The sequence below is a fragment of the Ilyonectria robusta genome (assembly GCF_021365365.1).
Source record: "Ilyonectria robusta strain PMI_751 chromosome Unknown BGZ61scaffold_21, whole genome shotgun sequence".
In the NCBI taxonomy this organism is placed as follows: Eukaryota; Fungi; Ascomycota; class Sordariomycetes; order Hypocreales; family Nectriaceae; genus Ilyonectria; species Ilyonectria robusta.
Window position 1 is genome coordinate 891,175 of NW_025764455.1, and position 16,410 is coordinate 907,584.

Here is a 16,410-nt window from a genome sequence, read left to right on the forward strand (position 1 = left end):
TGACAGATCAGCAACACGGGTAGATTCAAGATTAGCGGGCATTGCCGTTTTCAGCGAATAGGCGATGGACCGCTTTTATCCCCAATAAGCGGAGCCCTCAGAAGTAGCGTAGCGCATATGCAGGACAACAAATGCGGGGTTTTGGTGGCTTGTGAAGGCATCATTATCGGCGAGCTCGTTACGAATCATAGCTATTTTGGCTTTGCCTGTTTGGGGTCCAAACCGAGAAGCTCATCATCAAGGGTTAAGCTTGCCGAACTGACGAAGAAATGGCGTTAGCGCTATGGTATATGCGGAGATAATCAGGTATATCTTGAGCTTGTTGCAGCCATCTTGTCAACTTCATCATCTTTCTCCAATCTCCCAGCCTCGGCCACTAAGACTGTCACATCTCGCACCCGTCCGTCGGTAAGAATCTCAAACAAATAGTTCTATAGTACAATGCTGACCAAAGTGATGCTAGATTCTCAAAGAAAGTTGCAACATGTCCGGCGTGGTACATGGAGACTGGGACTCGTTTGAGTGGACGGCCTTCCCCGAGTACAATGGAAGCAAGATGATTGCCTATCGCTCCCCCGACGGCTTAATCGCTGCCGGAGCTGCGCATGAGAGCGGCACAGCGACCTTGACCTACCCATGCGACGAGTTCTTCTACGTCATAGAAGGGTCCATTACGTGCGATGTTGTTGGAGGGGAGAAGTTTACCCTCACCAAGGGACAGGTCTGCTATTTTACTCGAGGAACAACGGTGAACTTTGAGTTCAGCGATGATTTCAAGAACGTTGCCATCTTCATATCTACCGATGGAAAGAAGGTTACCTTAGTGTGAAAAACATAGAGATAACTCAAGCCAAATACAATTTCCCACAAGGCCTCCAAGCAAGATCAGATGAGTCTGCGACACCACAGTATGGAGATAATACAAGCCTCGCAGTTTTCTTCATCGTTCTCAAAGATCACGGCGTGGCGAGCCACCCAATCCGCTTCCATACAAAGGAACTCCCTCCAAGAATAGCCGTAACACCCGTAAACACCATCAACGGTCCATACCCACTCCCATAGCCAAATCCAGCACTGCCATTCCATGGCTGGTCCTTGATCAAAGCTTGGCTCAAGGGACCAGAAAGCATGTTGCCGATTCCTCTACCAGCACACAAGCACCCGAAGACTAAGCTGGAATCCACGCCACGGCCCTTTCTTCGCTCGCGATCTGCAATATTGATCATGATTCCAGCCCACGCAGATGAATACGACCCAGCAAACAGTCCGTATACAATGCAGAAGGTATAAAGTACTGGTAGGCTAGCGGACAAACCCCATAGAACCAAGGAACCAACCGCAGCGCCAACGGAAGATAGGAGCAGACACGACGGTGCGGAAAGGCGGTCGACAAGCCAACCCATAACAATACTGCCAGCGGCGCTGGCGACGTTACAGAAGAGCAAGGTCGCGGCAGCGGGAAATGAGGACACACCAAGGAAACTCTGCGCATATGAGGGGAGATAAATACCTGGAAGAAAATAGCCAAGCGCCTCAACAACGTTGGCTAACTGGAAGAGGGCAAATGCACCAGTAAACACGAAGCGAAAGTTGGAAAGGGGATTGCGGATGGCTAAGCCCGAGCCAGGTGCGCTCGTCGGCGAGATGCGCGGCTTTATAAAGTAGGAAATTGGTGCAGCCAAAGTGAAGAGAACGGCAGACCATATGCGAAAGGTTGTCTTGTGGCCAAAACGGCCGAGGAGGGCTTCCAGCAGCATTGGGAGGACGATGCCAGCAAGACTGGTACCAGACCACATAACGCCATATGCGAATCCCTTCCGCCGGACGAACCACCCATCGGCGTAGATTATGCATGGGATATATGCAATAGAGCCGCCAAGGCCGTATAAGATGCCCTGGGTGACAATCAGATGCGGCACCTTGGTCGAGAAGGACGACATGGCAAGGGCGAAGCAGGCGATGACGAGACCGACTGTGGGTGCCCACCGAGTGTACCACGGAACAATGCGGAGGGCAAAGATGATGAGGGGAGCAGTAAAGTACATGACTCCTGTGGCACAGGTGCCGATGACGGCGATGTTGTTCGCACCAGCGAAAGGCGCGTGGGTGCTGTAGTAATTCTGGAACACGCCGAAAGTGAGAGGGAATCCTAGCAGAGTCAACATCAATTCAGTAGCATATAGACAGGGGATCAAACCCCAAATAAGTGCGTCAACACAAAAGGCCGCCGCTAGAAAGCACCAGGCCTGCTTGCCACCATCGACCGGAGGTAGCGAGAACTCATGATCGGGGTCGTGAAAGTCCTGTACCGGTTCACTTTGGTTCTCTGTATTGCCGGATTCTCGTTGAGCCATTTGAGTTGAAACTGGCTGCGATATGCGAGACATCATCGGTGCTGGTTGAAGCTCGACTGAGCACTGGACCTGGGTTGTAGTCATGCTGGATCTCCCTGGTAGGCTGCACCACTTTAACTTGATGAAAAAAAAAAAGAATGAAGGAAACTGAGGGGTTGTCGCACATTACTTTCATATATAAACTAGTGGTGACAAATATGATATGTCATCCGCATCGTCAAGCATACGAAGATGGAAGGTATAATCCGAGGGAGCGGTGAGCGGGGTATTAGATCAGGGTTAGCATTCGAGCCCAGCCCTAGCATAAGTGCAACGTAGATAGATGATCTTTACTAGTGGGAATTTCTCATGTGACTGCCAGCTAGTATCTGCATAGAGGATTTCCAGGCCTGCATGACTTACGAGGACTAGTTTTGTCTTGCTCAACTCGCTGAGATCACTTCTAAAGTAATGGCCAATCGGGTCGGTCACTGAGTGAGATTACATATCAGGCTATTGAGAGGCTCGCAGATGTTTTTGCCTTGTTTTAAAGCCAAGCAAAATATTCCGAGAGGCGTCGTCTTCTAACTTGCCGAGACAGCGCCCATCATATGGTGGCCACATCCCTGATCTCGAGCTTCCCTGTTTGCCCAGAACCCTACACATTCCCAGGCCTGCCAGGACCCCTTCAAAGATTTCACAATGAATAATAGTATAATACTTTCATCTATACACGGCAGGTTTCTGAAAATATAGTCAACCTTTCGGGTTTCTTTATCCACGATCGTGAGCTCGGACAAAGATAGCCCCAGAAGGGTCAAAGTACAGAAGCTTATTTAGATGGGTTGGATGCAACAGCCGTGGTGCCAAATAAGATCAAGTTTTTCCATCTACCAAAGCTGCGATGTTAGAGGAAGTCTATGAAGAAACAACTCAGCGCATATGAAAGGTTATTATGCATTATTAATGTACCATCGCCAGCATACAAGAATGGGAAAATGAAGGCCGGGGATGAATACCTGATTAGCCCAAAGAGCATTAGCTTTATGTCAAATCCCAGATGGTCTAAGCTTATACTCAGAGGTGTCGTTTACGAATCTGCCGTCGTAGAGTAGGTCAATATGACGAAAAATCAGGCTACCACGTGCGGAACTGGGACAGAGGGGATCGTCTGCAGTAAGCTACCTGCAAGTGGAGATCTTAATCAACACCAGTTCGATCCCAAGCCACATTTTGCATTTCTTTTTAGATATCAATGAATCTGAATAGGCAAGAAATTGACTTGGTGTCCATCCGCTGCATACCGCGACCTCCAACGCACCTACTTCGTGATTTCGGAGGTAAATAACCATCCTGCAAACAGCCATAGTGCAAATAGTCATGAAATTTAATTATTCGCAGATTCAGAGCATAAGGGACGAGTGTGGCGACTTCCCTCATTTTCGACAGACCACAGGATATTGTCGTGCGTTCTGAGCAGGGACGCGTAACGTGAGGATGAGCCCAGATAAAAGACCGTGGGCACATGGTAGACCCTTGAAAAAGAGAGATTCGTTTGGCGTCTTCCAGTAGCTAGGAATTGGTCTGGACAACTACTGGCAACGCCATGAACAAGGCCGGGGAAGGGGAGGTGAAGGGAATAGACGCTAAAGAGCCCCCCCCCACCCCCCTCCCCGGCATACAGAATTACTACTTTGGGAAATTAGGCGAGATCTATCATCAGGAGTGATGCTCTCTAGTCTTGTTCCTCAATTTCAGCTATCGGCTCTCCCTTGTACCCTATGGAATCAATGGATTTATCCCTGCCGTATCGGCTGCTCACCGATAATGGATGTGCCAAGAACATCTAAGCTTAGTACAAACACTATGATGCATGCTCGTATTGTTCCCAGTGTCCGGGGAAGCTTTCCACTAGGCTGAGAAGTTCTCATAAAGAGGCCAACGTCTCCAGCATAAACTGAGATCATCACCCGCCATTCCCCATATTCTCAACTCTACACTCCCACCACTTCCCTTAGACTTCTCATACCCACATGTCACCACAAGCATGTCTCAGAATACGGACATGAAAGCTCCATCCGATATGGAGAAGAGCCCTACCCGGCCTCCCTCTGCCCAAGGCTCCATCAGAGACAATGATGACCAACTCCATCGCACTCTGGGTGACCGGCAAGTCCAGTTCATCACGATTGGGGCCGCTATGGGAACAGCCATCTTTGTCCTCATCGGGACCTCTTTGGCGCGTGCAGGACCTGCGGGTTTACTGCTCTCGTACACCTTCTACGCGTGCATCCTTGGCCTTGTCAATAACTCGGTGGCCGAAATGGTTGTCTTTATGCCCATCAGTGGATCCTACATACGCATGGCATCCAAATGGGTCGACGATGCTTTCGGCTTTATGGCTGGATGGAATTTCTTCTTCTACCAGGCCAACCTAATTCCTTTTGAGATTTCCGCCATCAACATCGTTTTGCAGTTCTGGAGGGATGATATCCCGACTGCAGCTGTCTGCGGTGCATGCGTTGTCTTGTATTGGTGAGAACTTGCATACATCCAGCCTACGTTCCCTATCCTAACCATGTGTAGCATAACGAATCTCTTTGCAGTCAAGTACTACGGCGAAAGCGAATTCTGGCTAGCCATCGGAAAGCTCATCCTCATCGGCGTCGTCTTCGGATTCACCTTTGTCACCATGTGCGGCGGCAATCCTCAGCACGACGCTTACGGCTTTCGATACTGGAATAACCCGGGTGCCTTTGCCGAGTATCTGGGAACAGGTGCTCTCGGAAACTTCCAGGGGTTTCTTGCTGGCATTTGGATCGCCGTCTTCACTTTTGCCGGGCCCGAGTATGTGGGCATGGTCGCCGGCGAGACCAAGAACCCGCGAAAGCTGCTGAACAAGGCATTCAAGACAATCTACTGGCGGTTTGGAATTTTCTTTATCGGCAGCGCCCTCTTTGTCGGCATCGTTTTGCCATACAACGACCCAACCCTCACAGCCGGCTCCGGTGTTGGCGCTGGAGGCTCTCCATATGTCATCGCCATGCAAAATATGGGCATCAAGGGTCTCCCTCACGTGGTCAACGCGCTCTTGGTTACGAGCATCTTCTCGGCAGGCAACGCATACACCTACTGTTCCACGCGTACGCTCTACAGCCTGGCACTGATGGGCCATGCACCAGCGATCTTCAAGAAGTGTACCAAGAATGGTATTCCGATTTACTGTTTTATGGTCACCACTCTATTTTCGCTGTTGTCATTCCTATCAGTGTCTGAAGGGACTTCGCAAGTCATCACATGGCTTGTTAATCTCACCACTGCATCTCAGCTGATCAATTACATTGTGGCCTGTACAACATACATCTTTTTCCACCGAGCCATGAAGGCTCAAGGAATCGATCGGGACACACTCCCATACAAAGGGTGGTTTCAGCCCTATTCGGCCTGGATCGCGACAGTTCTCCTAGGCCTGATTCTATGCGTCTACAGTTACGCAATGTATTTGCCAGGGCAATGGGACATTGGATCTTTCTTTTCATACTATACCATGTGTTTCGTTGGGTTATTGACATTCACTGGATGGAAGGTATACTGGAGGACCGAATTTGTCAAGCCTGAGGAGGCTGATTTGGTATGGGATCGACCATTCATTGACTTGCATGAGGAGTCATTACGGGTGTCCGAAGCGTGAGTGGTGGAGGTAGTCCAGGCGTGGAACAAATAGGAGTTGGAAATTTAGAACCGTTGATTGAGAGGCTCCCTATCTTCCTCAGGGTCTGTTCTGAGTGCGTTGCCGATCCACGTCTTCCAATGTGCGTCGGATGTCATTAATTGGAACTCTGACTGGTTCCTCCCGGGGTCTGGGAACAAGTGGACGTGAGGTATGGGTGTGGAGAGGGAAACCAGAGGTAAAACAAATGATGCGCCATCAGGACAGGAGGCAGCTGGCGAGAGAAACAATCGACCACCGCTTGTAGAAAAAAAAACCATTGAGAGCTATCGGTATGGCAGTTTCCCCGCGCCACAAAAAAATCGCAAACGTTTCAATCATTTCTTCGCATGGAATTCTCCGTGAATAGACGGACGGTGGCGGAGCTCCGGGAAGCCAGCCCTTCCTCCCCGCAGAAAGTAAGGGCCAGGTCGGGTCCAGAGCAATGGGGATGAACAGACATCGTGGATGAATCGTAGCTTATATTTTGTCTGTGGTTTAGGTGGCTGGAAATGATCAGCGTATTGTGTGGTGCGGAGCGGAAAGGACGGGTAGGACGCAGCAGAATGAATCTTGTGTTTGGAAAAGCACTATGATGCCAATCTTATATCGGTCCTCATGGAAAAATCCTCCTGGCCTTTGACAATCTAAGCCCAAACGAGCCATTGATAACATCGATTCTCTCGACAAAGTAGCATCTGGGAAGCCATGCAGATCGACGGACTTCTCCAAAGCATCAATATTTTCAAAGTGCAAGGCATATTATGAAAATAAGGCAATAAGTCTGACTAATTTAGTTACACCAATCATAGATAGACTTCTTCAGAGTGTCAAACTTTTTTCTCGTTCATTTGAGCCAGTGAGATGCGTATAGAGGCGGTGCAAAGAGTCTGCGCCCTGCATCCTTGGGGAAATACGGCGGTGAATCTGGCTGAACTCACTCCACCAATCAGAGAGAATTTCCTTGAGAGTGTCAATCTTTTTTCCAGTGTTATTGAGCCTGTGCCTTTTCGAATCTGTGCTACAGCCTGGAGGAGTCATCCTGAAATAAGGCGGAGGGCCCCACTGACTTTGCTCCACCAATCAGAGAGAATTTCCATTAGAGTGTCAGTCTTTTTTCCAGACTTATTGAGCCTGAGCTAAGTACGTGCTGGCTGCAAAGTGGGAAATGAGGCGGAGTGTCTGGCACTTTACTCAACCAATGAGATAAATATCTTCAGAATGTCAATCTTTTTTCTTATTTCTGCGATCCTGTGCCGGTGGCGCAGTATTTACTGCTTAAGGCAGTGGATCCAGCTGACTTACTCGAACAATTGGAGATAAACTTGTTCAAACTATCAATATTTTTCCTCCTTCACTTGAGCCAGTGCAAAAGCCGTGAGTCATACTTCGCCTTCATTCGCCTCAACTAGAACCGGGATGTTGGGCCAACAAGTCCCCTGAAGGTGGCCACGAGGTGAGCGCTGCAGTCGGTCGCTGTCCGTCTGCTGAAAAAGATGCTCTTGAAATGGGACATCAATATCCATTGCATCAGGTTTCGGAGCACCCGGAGGAGTTGGATACAGTTGTGACGTTAAGCCGGCCTGAGAACGTTCTGCCGCCTGTTGGACGTGGAGAGGTTTCACGCATTTGCGACCAGCCTCTGTCTTGAGATGTCTCGCTAATGCCGAAGCTCTACTAAACCCCCGCCCACAGCCCCACGCTCCGCCAGCTTTAAGATCGCCTCTGCAGACGAATGGCTTCTCCCCGGAGTGGAGTTTTTCGTGTGTCTTTCTGTCGTGCCGTCTCGGAAAGGCTTTACCACATACTGTGCAAACAAACGGCCGCACATCTGCGTGTGTTCTCAAGTGCGATCTCAAGTTGTGTGCTCGCGTAAACCGTTTGAGACAAAGGGTGCACTGAAATGCTGCAGGGTGTTTTTGCATGTTCATCGACGGAGGATTCGGGTCCGATACATCAGGGAAGTCAGTCTCTTCACTGATAATGCCATGAGCCTCAAGCATATGCTTGCTCAAATCATTTCTAGTCAGACAGCCGAAGGTAGCCGTGGGGCAGCCATCGAAAGTGCACGTATAGGCTCGTTCGTGGCGCCTGACATGCTGATCTCTGTTCTCTCGAGATTGGAACCCGTCGTAAAAGTGGCGACAATAGATCTTCGGGCACTTGAACCACTTTTTCCCGTAGTAGAGCTCTAGAGCGGCTTTCGACTCAGGTGTAAGGGCCTCCATGCTCATACTCTCCAAAGTGGATCTCAAATGACTCGTTATGGCGGGAAAGTTGAGCAAGTTGGGTTCTTCGCTGTCACATTTTTCGATCAAAAGCTGCTTTCTTGACCACACTACCGTTTGCGCCAAGGAATCATAATTCTCCATTCGATGGAGGAGATGAAGCTTGTCGTGCATAGCCTTGGAGATGGTACTCTTTGGCCAGCTCTCAGAAAAATGTTGATCCAGAAACTGATCAATTGTTTCTTGCAGCTCAGCAATGCTGCTGTTGTCAGGATTCTCGGTTGATAACCACGACATCAGGTGAGGAACCCAACATGCCACTGCATACTCGTAGAATGAGTAACGTCCGGCAAGGAGGGCACTTCTAGTAGATTGTGGAGTGACCGTTGTGCAAAAGTCCGGAAAATTCAAATATGCTAGACTTAGAAGGCATAGCTCTAGCTCGGCATGCGACGCTTGTATCATCCCCCGAGTCATCAAAAACCTTCAGGGCATTAGCAGTGTCTCAATTATCCCATACGTCACATCTGTCACATACTCTCTCACTGTGCTGTGGACAAGCTCGACAGTTTGATCAGCGTGCACCTCGACAAATGACGCGCAGAGATCTTTGGAAGTATCAACCAGTCGTCGATTTTCTTCATTAATGGTCTCTGTGTCTAGGTCTATCGAGATACATGCTTGAATCTCAAACCATCGAAGGGGTCGTTTGGAAAAAGAGATCCAAGATAGCAGCTTCTCTGTGACGTTGCGTCTCTGCTCGACCTGTTCACCCATCAGCCGCCGAAGTATTCGTTCGTAGCTGAGGCCAAATAGTCAGCACACCCCGTTCGAAAAGGAAATCTTAGGGGCGTACACTTCATTAAGGTCGGAAGGAAAGGAGTCAGTTCGCCATTCTCGTAAAAGATCGTCCTTGCATGGCTGCTGGTAGAGCTCCTCGAGGACGCATTTGGCAAAGATAAAGATGCCTATGTACCCCCAGTCAGACGTGCTGTATGGAATATCCTTGTGTGCTGGCACACTGATTGTTGTACTCACCCTGTGACCTCGCAGCCACAATCTCGGTAAGGTTCAGGCCATGTTCCTTCAGTGATCCGAACCTATTTTCAATTCTGGTTTGCCAGTGGCGACAAAACTCTGCAATGTCCATTCTGTTGTGTTCGACTGTGATGGTGATGGTGGAGAGCATGGATAGATCCTTTCTTGCGATGCCGTCGTCCTGGCTGACGAAGAGACATCGAATTTCGTCTTGTTTCGACGTAGGAAGCGAGTCAACAATCGATCTGAACCAGCGACAGATCTCCTTCCGTTGGCCTCTTCCACACTCGTCAATTCCATCGAGAATAATATACGTCTTTCGTTTTGCTAACGCCACCTGTAAGAGTTCTTGTGCAAGTGTTAAACTCGATAGAATGGCATGGCCACTTGAGGTGGACATCTTTTCCTCAAAATGGAGAAGTAAGGATTCGTCTTGGGCTAGCAACTGAGCCAAGATACTTCTGGCGATGGGCAGGAAGTCATCTTTTTCTGGATTTCCATGAGCGCAGTAGAAGAAACCTGCTGAGATAGAATTGAGTCTCATTGCTTCCTCGACGATAACGGACGTCAAAACCGATTTGCCTTGTTGAAGTTAACATATTTGGGCCGGATAGTAGCATATGAGAAGTTTTTTATTCAACATACCTGCACCTGGCTTTCCGTTGATCCAGAGAAGCGGAGTAGAGCAGTAAATGGGATGGAACCATCGCTGGAAGCGATTGTCTCCCAGTATCCAACGACATGATTGAGGATTTAGTGACCTCGCCTTTGTATGCCTCTCTTGAGTCACCTGGACATTCGAGGGGCATAGCCACTGTTGTACCGCGGTCTTTCGTCGTTTGTTCTCCATTTCTTTCAACTCTCGAAAGTTTGCTTCAGCAGAAACACGCAGGTTTTGCAAGGTTTCGAACTCTATGAGGGAGGCTCGTCCCTCTATCAGTTGCTTATGACGTCGCAGATTTTCCTTCAGCAAAGAGATTTCTGAGGAAAAGCCCTTCCAGTTTGACCGGAATAACTGCTTCCACACTGGGCCACGTCAGCATTACTTGACCTACACTGTAGACTGGGAAGTCTTACACTTTTGACGAAAAAATCGAAATGCTGTCAGATGGAAGGACATGATATCCTGATAAATCATAACCAGAAGTGATCGCATGTGAGGATGGCTCGAAAAGAGATCTTTGTATGACTCCAGGAGAGGAATCTGGTCTCCGACTTGCTGGTAAGTATCGAGGAGAGAATCAAATGCCTCGATAAAATTGGAGGCAATCTAGAACCCGTCAGGATAGACTCAGAATCTGACAGCGGACAATATTACCTGGAGAAGATACTTTATCGGCCCCTAGGATTGTTAGTGGCCTCATATCTCGCACTGCAAGGGCTGGCAGGTCAGAAGACGGATGGAGCTCACCCAAACAAATGCAAGGATCTCTGATGAATTAACAAAGACCTCTATGACTTTCCCATACTCAACCATAGTCTTCAAAAAAGGATCAATTCTCCTCATGAAAACTAGCCTCTTCGTCTTTGACTGCTTGTCCTGAATTGAGCGTAGAGTTGATAGGACATCGTTGAGGCTGCTGAATTGGAAATTGTCGCGCTCTTTTGGTGTTAGCTCTGCCTTCGCTTTGAAGCTTTCCACAATCTGGAGAAATTCGGTATCCATCTTTGGCTCGTCAAGATCACTCGGAGGCGGAAGAATGGGAGAGAGTGGTGAGTGCGGGATGTGAGTGATATACGCAGCCTGATATTCAATTCTGCCTTGGCCGCCACATGCAGCCCGATTTCCTTAGGCAGCATGGGTAGTCAGGCATATGCAGAGACACGTGTTAAAGCCTGACATGCACAGCCTGATCTTGGTGGCAGTGATAAAATGCCGCGCCACCACCTACAGGTATTTGAGATAATACATCGCTTGGCTGCGAGCTTGTAGTCGTTTTGCCTATCTCAGTTTATCCATGAGTCCCGCATCCGGTCCATGATACACGACAGTGCGAGGGACATTTACGACCTTTGAATCCGCAGCAATGAACGAGCCGTCTAAGCGCGGCTCCGATGATTATTCCGATAGCGCCATGTGGTTTGATCTGGCCGATGCAGATAATCTCGTTCTGGACCACAGCCAATTTCCAAGCACGGGTTTCCCAGATATTTCATCCGTCGAACTTTCAGGAGATGCTTTTTCCACAAATCCACCGACATTACTGGACTCTCTTGCATTCAGTGATGGAAGTCTTTCCGCGACATGGCCAGATCTAGGAACAATAGCTCAAGATCCTCTCCTTTCAAATGCCCCACGAATTGTGTGTTATGGCATGGTGAGTTTAAGCACAAGAAAAGCGCGCCGGTATCTGAGTTGACATAACGGCAAGCTCCCCCAGGTCGAAGTCCAATTGAAATGGCCCCCTCGACAATACGAGCCTGTCCCCCAAATGGCAGCGAACGGCGACACTTACGACCTCATGCACCTAAACCTGAAAGCAGATCATGGGTTCATACGGACAAGTTCCGACCGAGCAATAGGCGTACTGAACGAAGGGTTATTCCAGGCACTAGTCTCCTGTATGACGGGTGAACATTTTCAAATTGATGTCTGGGTTCCTTGGGAGGAATGGTTTGCAAAGGAGCCTGATGCGCAGGGCTTAAGCATCAACAATCGAAAAATTGTGATACTGAAAGTCGACTTGATTCTTTCTGGACCAGATCAATTTCTAGACAAAATCGCCACCGGTCTAGGGGGAAGCAAGATATATCTCCAAGACCCTCACATGGGGCTGTTCCAACATCCTTATGCTAATCCTCAGTCATTAGACTTACCAGAACTGCCTGCTGAGTTCCGGATGACGATAGACGGAAACCCTACAGAATTTATGGCAGAGGATGCTAGTGAGGCGGAAGATGAGGTCGAGAAAAGTCGAGAAGGGAATTCAATCGAGCTACACGACCTCATCGCCGACATCGACTCGCTTCTCGAGGCATCCCCAGTCCATAAGCCTACCATTGCTGCGAAGAAAGACGCCAGGATGATCTCTACTCTCTTTAGGTAGAATATCCCTTCTCTCATCAGTCAAACTAAGCTGCTAAACCTTAGCCCAGTCATCAACAGGAGGCGGTCAACTTCATGATTGGTAGAGAATCATTGGAATTTGAACTAGGAGAGGGACTGTGGGAAAGGAAGACTCTATTGAGCTCCGAAGTCTAGTGAGTTATCTAGTTTTCATTCCATATAACGATAACTAATCAAACACCGCACTGAAAAATAGTTACCAACACACCATCACAGGTGCCAAGAGTGAATCCGCGGAAGGGTTTATGGGAGGCATTCTCGCTGACGATATGGGTCTTGGCAAGACTCTGACCACGCTCACGTTGATCGCCAGATCGATTGATCACGACAGAGAATTTAGTTCTCAAAGCTCGCGTCAAGTTCGTCCAGTTGCAGCATCAAAAGCAACTGTTGTCATTGTCCCATCAGAGTGTGAGCTGGCTTTTTTTTTTTCTATTCTGTACGAATTCAGTCCCTAAAAGTTGATTCTAGTGCTATTGAATACCTGGGTGCGCGAAATCGGGAGGTTTGTTCAAAAGTTGTCTTCGAAGAGAACGTTATAACGCTGATCATGGGACAGACACTTCTACCCTGGGTCCATCCGATATCTCAAATACCACGGCCAAGGGAGACGAGATTCCGATAGCCGGCTGAATCAGCAAGACATCATACTTACCACGTACGGCACGGTGATGGCCGAACGCCGTCGCGGCAACAGTCCCCTCCACCAAATCGAATGGTATCGACTTGTCTTGGACGAAGGTATCCAAAGACGGAGTAATCTCTGCACGTTCTTGGCTGATCACTATTAGCACATACCATTCGAAACTGGTCCAGCAAGCAGTTCACTGCCGTGCACAGTATTTCTTCCCAGAGGCGCTGGTGCCTCACCGGCACCCCGATTCAAAACTCGCTTGACGATCTCGGGTCACTCCTCAAGTTCCTGAACATGCCACTCTTCAATGAGCCAGCGATCTTCAGGAAATACGTAACCAAGATCCGATGCCACGAAGGTTCGACGAAAGCAGATTTCCAAAATCTTCGACTCATCCTGTCTGCAATATGCCTTCGCCGAAACAAGGCAATTCTGCCGGGCCAAGAACATGAAACGGAGGATCGCCGCCCTAGCTTCACCCCTGAGGAACGAAACCAATATCGCAGTATAGAGCTTGCGTGTAAACGGGCTCTTGGGGTGGGCAGCAAGGGCTACGGTAACGAGAAAACTCACCACAAGGTGATGGAAGCATTGCTCCGTCTAAGAATGTTCTGCAACAACGGTCTGGACGACTGCAGCCGATCTAAGCCCATGATGCTGGGTTCTTCCTCGCGCCCTGATGAAATACTTAGCTTCCTTCAACAAAGTGGCGAAGCCATCTGCGCACATTGTTCAGTTGACGTACTCTCTGTCGGAAGCCCATCTGATCCAGATACGGGATCCCTAACTCCTTGTTGGCGTGTTCTTTGTGGCGAGTGCACGCAACAACCCCGAAGTGAGCCAGGAAACGAAAATTCTTACATTTGTTCTTTTTGCCGTCAGAAACACAGCATAGGAAATGGCCCCGAGGATGGCGGGCTTGCTAGGCCGTCTGTTGAGAGACAGTATCCATCCAAAGTCCGGGAGCTCGTTGAGGATGTCCAGGCTCACTATTTGAAAGATAAATGGTAGCAGCTCATCACAGCAATTCTGGATCTTGTCAAAGCTTGAAGCTAATCTCTGGCAGTGTCATCTTTTCCTTCTGGAAGACCACACTGGACGTTGTCGGCGATGCTTTAGAGGCACGCGGTGTCAAATATCTTCGAGTAGATGGAAACGTGTTGGCAAAGAAACGGAACACCATCCTCCTCGATTTTCAAAACAGGAGCGCCTGGAGAGTGCTCATCATGACGTTCTCCACCGGGGCTGTCGGGTAGGCATCGAACTTACCTGGTCCAGCTTCCCTCGATCTATGGCTGACCCTTTTAACAGTTTGAATGGTCTAACAGTTGCAAATCGAGTTCACATTCTTGAGCCTCAATGGAACCCTGCAGTAGAGAGCCAGGCCATTGGCCGATTCCTTCGAATTGGTCAACAGAAGAAGGTGACCGTCGTGCGGTATGCAATGTTGAGGTCAATTGAAGAGGTAAGTCCCTTCGCCACCGATCAAACCGAATTCGAATGCCATTCTTTGATTTGGAAGACTGAATTTTTTTATATCTAGGTTGTGCAAAGTAAACAATTACGAAAGCTACAGTTGGCTGGTGGCGGATTTACTCGCCACGAGGATCGGCGAGGGCAAAGAATAAGCCAGTTACAGCAGCTCCAAGAATACTTTGACACAAGAAGTCAGCCATAGGGGGGGCATAATTAGTTCTGTAATTTTCTTCATTTCTTTTCGTATCAAGACACCGTTCAATGTCCTGGAACACTGTGAGTGGTTGTGATGATGGTGTTTTGGGGTTGTTACTAGGAAGTTTCCGACAATAGCCAACATTGTCGAGATATCTTCTGCACCCCAGTTCATAGGCCGCAGTTAGCCATTCATTATCACATTAATCTTGAAGACTAAGATGATCGTAAAGCATTCACTGAGCATGTTCTCTATTGGATTCAGGGAACCATAAACCCGAGTCTGCAGCATACAGCGGGACGCAGAAGGTTGAACCCGAATACTTGTACCGTAAGAGCTTGACTAAGTATGAGAGCCAAGTATCTCATTCTTAGAATAAGGCATCTTTGAAAGAATAAAATGCTCTAATCTTTACATTAACCCCCATATTGGCGATAAACTGTACCCCAATACAGACAAGTGTATTGTATGAGCCACTTAGATCGGGTGCAAATTTTGTGCATCCCACTGTATGGTAATGGCCCTTCGAGTCGGCTTCGATAAAGACTTTCTCGATTCGAGAACAAAAGAGGCAAGCCGATTGCGATTGCATGTGCATGTGGCATATTAAGAATAGCGCACACAAGCTACGTCGACAAGTGTGTCAGTCGAATGCAACATCCGCAATGAAAGCCATACATATAGCTATAAAGCGATAAGCATTGACATCTAACACTCAGCAACAAGAAACTTAGTTACACAAAGCTATCTTTGTATAGATTACTAGACCAGTGGCATACATCGTTCACTCTTACGACGCTGTGATCACCTCAGTTCATGCACCTCACGCCCCGACCTACCCTAGACACACGTTCAGGAATCGGCCAAGACATCAAACCCAGCATCCGACGCCTCAGAGCCAAAACAAGGCGAAACGTCAAATAAAATAAAATAAACCCAGAATTATCACGGGGACGAGATATGACTCACAATAATAGTGACCAACTCAAGTGATGTTTTGCGCGCGTCAACCAAGACCTGATCAGGCTCATTTCACCTACATGCACACACTCCCATACTCCCACACTGGGGTCTCTATAGTGCAGAATAGCCAGTAGAGAACCACGCCCTGTATTCCCGACGATGAGTGCAAGCTAGGTATAGCTTGCTTGATTACAGGGAATTCTGTTTCCCCTCGCGCTACGTCAAGCTCGTCGTCTATTGGCCTAGAACGGCAATTTTGCTTCGGATATTGCCTCTATCTAGTCATGACTTCCGTCTAATCATCCCCACGATACGGCCATGTTTTATAATACCTAGATTATCACAGTGTACGGGTCTCTATTAATCCTGTGGGGTTCGAAATTGGCAGAGGGTGCTGTCGGTGCAAGGTATTTTCTTCGACCGCGCGTCCCAGTACGGGGAAGTCCTAGATACTAGATACCACTTACACATGTACTGGGTTATTGATACTGTTGTTTCAAATTCGCGTGCCAGATCATAATGAGGCTGGAGATAATCGTCGAATTTGATATCCTGCCCAGATAACCCCCACTTCATACCGAAGAAGCGTATCATGAATTGAACCTGTTTTTATTTTAGGAGTCGCCTTGATGCAACGGTATCCGACGCAACCGAATCCGAGCTCAGTCCTCGGTGTTGACTTGAAACTCGGCCACTGATAGTTTCCAACTCATGCCGGCATTCGCACAGGCCGTTCCGTGCCAGCACGGGACAGCTTCGCGCTTCT

The 16,410-nt window shown here is 48.5% G+C and overlaps 5 protein-coding genes across 5 annotated transcripts; 3 read left to right on the top strand and 2 right to left on the bottom strand.

Moving 5' to 3' along the window:
* Positions 1-230: 230 nt before the first annotated feature.
* BGZ61DRAFT_591691 (uncharacterized protein) lies at positions 231-829 on the top strand (the record flags this gene model as incomplete). Its single annotated transcript, XM_046256695.1, has 2 exons — positions 231-408; positions 464-829. The coding sequence occupies exon 2, from the start codon at positions 485-487 to the stop codon at positions 827-829; it is 345 nt and encodes a 114-aa protein (XP_046099794.1). The 5' UTR covers positions 231-408; positions 464-484.
* Positions 830-956: 127 nt separating this feature from the next.
* Positions 957-2,354, bottom strand: BGZ61DRAFT_362064 (major facilitator superfamily domain-containing protein; the record flags this gene model as incomplete). The annotated part of the gene is made up of 2 exons (XM_046241330.1): positions 957-2,149; positions 2,198-2,354. 2 exons carry the CDS (start codon positions 2,352-2,354, stop codon positions 957-959), a joined length of 1,350 nt encoding a protein of 449 aa, XP_046099795.1.
* A 2,062-nt stretch (positions 2,355-4,416) lies between these two features.
* Positions 4,417-6,024, top strand: BGZ61DRAFT_361474 (amino acid transporter-like protein; the record flags this gene model as incomplete). The annotated part of the gene is made up of 2 exons (XM_046241268.1): positions 4,417-4,868; positions 4,920-6,024. The coding sequence occupies 2 exons, from the start codon at positions 4,417-4,419 to the stop codon at positions 6,022-6,024; spliced, it is 1,557 nt and encodes a 518-aa protein (XP_046099796.1).
* A 1,268-nt stretch (positions 6,025-7,292) lies between these two features.
* On the bottom strand, positions 7,293-10,974 carry BGZ61DRAFT_521242 (uncharacterized protein; the record flags this gene model as incomplete). Its single annotated transcript, XM_046252484.1, has 7 exons — positions 7,293-8,754; positions 8,809-9,072; positions 9,127-9,238; positions 9,309-9,890; positions 9,954-10,334; positions 10,386-10,578; positions 10,720-10,974. 7 exons carry the CDS (start codon positions 10,972-10,974, stop codon positions 7,425-7,427), a joined length of 3,117 nt encoding a protein of 1,038 aa, XP_046099797.1. The 3' UTR covers positions 7,293-7,424.
* An 898-nt stretch (positions 10,975-11,872) lies between these two features.
* Positions 11,873-14,687, top strand: BGZ61DRAFT_497360 (SNF2 family N-terminal domain-containing protein; the record flags this gene model as incomplete). Its single annotated transcript, XM_046251138.1, has 9 exons — positions 11,873-12,351; positions 12,405-12,509; positions 12,572-12,786; positions 12,847-12,880; positions 12,935-13,116; positions 13,167-14,016; positions 14,076-14,261; positions 14,321-14,474; positions 14,553-14,687. 9 exons carry the CDS (start codon positions 11,873-11,875, stop codon positions 14,685-14,687), a joined length of 2,340 nt encoding a protein of 779 aa, XP_046099798.1.
* Between the last annotated feature and the right edge of the window lie 1,723 nt (positions 14,688-16,410).